The sequence below is a fragment of the Opisthorchis viverrini genome (genome assembly GCF_000715545.1).
Source record: "Opisthorchis viverrini unplaced genomic scaffold opera_v5_81, whole genome shotgun sequence".
Taxonomy (NCBI): Eukaryota; Metazoa; Platyhelminthes; class Trematoda; order Opisthorchiida; family Opisthorchiidae; genus Opisthorchis; species Opisthorchis viverrini.
In genome coordinates this window covers 279529-283096 of record NW_008751736.1, presented here as the reverse complement: position 1 = coordinate 283096, position 3568 = coordinate 279529, and the positions used below count along the sequence as shown (strand labels likewise).

Below are 3568 nucleotides of genomic sequence, written 5' to 3'. Positions count from 1 at the left end.
AGGCGCAGTCCCCGAGTTTCTGTCAACCTTATGTTCTACTTGAAGCCAAATTGCACGAAATTAGCGAACTACACCCGTCGTGGGCTATCGACGAATTTTCAGTAACCTTATGAGTAGTACATTACAAAGATATGGTACGGTTAACCCAAACTTAATTCAGCCTGTGCTTGCTTTTCGGTTAGTAGGTGGTCTGTGAACGGCTTCGAGATAATGCTCTCCTCAATGGCGAGTCATTCGAATGGCACTGTCGACTACCGGTCAGGCAATTCCTTATGAAGGCATGTGTAGATATGCGATGAATCCATACTACCAAATCAGTATTACCAACGATCGTTCTTGTCCCAACCTGTTCAGTTTTTTGGGCGCTAACCCCAGTACTATACAACTGGAGAAGCGATACCTGCTCTAGACTGATCACATCGGTTAGGCTCGTTAGTCTCCATGAAGGACTTAATTCTCGCACAACTTTACCATTGTCATCACTTTGCGTGATTTATTCACCGGAAAACATATCGACCGCTATGGTGTTGTGTTGCAGACCGATCACGTGCGCCATGGGTTTATGTGAGATGTGGGAGTAATTACTTCTCATGCAGTGGAGGCAGCAGTTGATGCCCCTGTTGCAACTGCCTAACTTCCCCGGTAACTCATTCTCCTCTCATGTAAGTGATCTGTTCAACCCAGTAAAACAAATTAGACAACCTGAAGTAGAAATATGGGAAGGAATTGGCCAACTCAATACAAAAAGCGCTACACTACGATTAGGCAATATGAGGATGTGCAATAAGGGATTAGAAAGTTATGAAACAATCGCTACATATGTGCGTCACACTGTCCCATTCAAACAAGTAACGAAACTTTAGCCGATGTTTTTTCATGGGCTAAAAATACCGGTGCGTTTGCTCAAAACTATCCGACGGCCCACGGCTGGTTTCTCACTTTTTCGGGCGAATCAAGTAGGCGCAGTCCCCAAGTTTTCGTCAACATTATGTTCCACTTGAACTCATATGGCAATAAATTTGCGAATTTGCACTCATTTGCACCAAATGTAACAAGGTGAGTTCAGAATATCCAGTAACAGGTCACAGTAAAAAACAAAATATGGAAACAATAAAGGCGTCCACCCATGACCAGAGAGTGAATCAAAGCCGTGGGTCCTTCTTTGACCATGACTGCTTAGGTACAGCCAACAGCGGCGAAAGATTCAATGTGAAAAGGAATGAATAATTGAAGAACGTTTGGAATCATTTGAAGAGTTGTCGTTTTCGAAGGGCTATGTAAACAGTCGGTATATTTAAATAGGCAAGTGAGCTGCGATTTGAAACAAAAAGTGCCTCAGGCTAAGTGAGCTGATTACCAATTTGGTTAGGCTTTGGAGCAGACGGAGTACCTTTTCAGATTAGTCATCAAATCATCACCATCATCGACAGCATGACATCAGTTTTCAACACCGATGCTTCACTGCCGTACAACCATGATTCATTTGAAAGCCTTATTGTAAAGAAAAGAGTAGACGTGGACGGGAATGGGACTTAAGGCTAGCTTACCACAATCATTACGAGGTGCCCATACCTTCAGACATTCACTCAGGCGATCTGGATAGGAACTGACAACAAGATGACCACTGACATCGGTTGGCAGCCATATCTTGTAGTGTCTTCAATCAGACACACGGTCCCTATCCTGAAAGGCGAGTAACACCGACAGCACCCAAGCGTTTCGAGATTGCCTAGATTTTACGGATAGTGGGTTGGAAGAATTCCAAAATTTTTTTATAGGTTGAGGTCCTTGATCTTCCGGTTTAGGGCGTTCTCTTGTTCTGACGAAGGTTCTATGCCAAAAACTGAAACAATAACAGCTAAAAACTGCTGTTCTTTTACCAAGGCCTTCTGGAACAAAAGGAATAAAATTGGATTAGTCAGAGTTGTGACAAAGCAATGACTTTCCTCAAAATATTCGAAAGTAGTCGTAAAGTGAATCCAACAGTACTTTTGGGTATTCGATTGGTATTGGATTTAAAAGACAAAACACAAATGTGTGATTCTAGGAAGGATTTTCCAACAAACTATTGTAATATCGGTTGTCCTAACACTCTGCCTTTACATAAAAAAGCTGACAAATTTTGCAGGGTAGACACTACTTGCATAAATGGAATGTATTGAGAACTAGACATTAAACATTTGTGCGATACCCTTTGATCAAGTGTCATTCTGTAAGGAAATTAAATGAAAATAGCCTCAGTCGCGTCTGGCTGGTGACGGCAATTAATGTGCTGCTTACGTCCGCTCACGGAGAAGCTCGTGTCTGTGCAGCACTATTCTCTGCATAAAGAAGTCAAATCTTTTCATTACATTGCACTTTTGTGTAACGGAGTTTGCGATGCCCCGGTGAGTTCCATATTACTATACGGATCAGAAACCTGGCCGCTGCGCGCCGATGACGTCAAAAGACTTTCAGTGTTTGAGCATCGATGACTTCGGAGCATTGTCCGAATCTGGTGGGAACACCGGATCGTCGGATAGTATTTGGGAGATATAACCCACCCTCGATAGACGAACTGATCACACTGCATAGGTTGCGCTGGCTTGGCTACGTTTTGCGTATGCCAGTCGACCGACTTCCTCGAAGGGCTCTTTTCGACCAACCATGTCAAGGGTGGAAGAGATCCAGGGGCGGTCAAACAATGACTTGGCAGTGAAGTATGAAAGCCATTACCAGCAAACTCAGCTGCGCTGGTCACTGCCGTCTTCCTGGATGGGGACACCGAGACGGGCCACATCAATGGCTAGAGACATTGTCAGACATGACCCAGTCGCGTCCTCAATGGTGCTCGTGCATCCAAGCTATTACTTCCAATCGATAGATCCACTTCCGATCCATCATTTAACAGTCCACCTACAGTGGTGTACTTACGCAGTCATTTATCAGCTCCCGCATCCAATGCTCCCATTCCCCCCAATCATCAGCAAACGAAACTGTGGCAGCTACACCCACTGTAAGACAAGTATGAGGTTATTACGACTGACAATGATGGTGATGATGATGTGACGGATGGTGTTTTTTTGCATGGAAAGATTAAATGAGGTGTGATTTTGACTGCCAAATATTTTCGTTTTTCTTAAGTAAACCTGGAACGTTTCGACATAGATTTGCTTTCAGGATTAATTGAATCAGTGACGTAACTCTGTTCCACTCTTCACTATTTATGTTGCTATCCAAAAGAACACCCTTTCAAGATATCTTAACAGTCACCAAGCAAGAAATTGTGAACTTGTGATCTGCGTGACTTATTAGCGGAATCGATGAACTTACAATCTAGGGAAGTGGATATTGATGGTCACAGATTATTCCGTGAGTGTTCAAGACAGATGCATATACCAAAGATCAGCATTAAATCTTCTGTATTCTTTTATCAGATTACATCGATTAGGGGGTGTTTCGCAATTATCAACGTAATAAGGTGACGAATGTCATTGAGCCTGTCGCGCTGTAAATATTGCTGCAAATATACACTACTGATAATCGTCCGGTAGTACAGATTTAATTTGTTCAAAGAAAAACCCAGGTA

The 3568-nt window shown here is 43.0% G+C and overlaps 1 protein-coding gene across 1 annotated transcript in view; it reads left to right on the top strand.

The window, feature by feature from the left end:
* Positions 1-1698, top strand: part of T265_04693 (hypothetical protein) — a gene marked incomplete at both ends in the record, with an annotated part of 7536 nt that extends 5838 nt beyond the window's left edge. The window contains 2 exons of the mRNA XM_009169497.1: positions 1404-1509; positions 1579-1698. Of these exons, the coding sequence (XP_009167761.1) occupies positions 1404-1509; positions 1579-1698 (226 nt within the window). The remainder of the gene's footprint in view (positions 1-1403; positions 1510-1578) is intronic.
* Positions 1699-3568: the final 1870 nt, after the last annotated feature.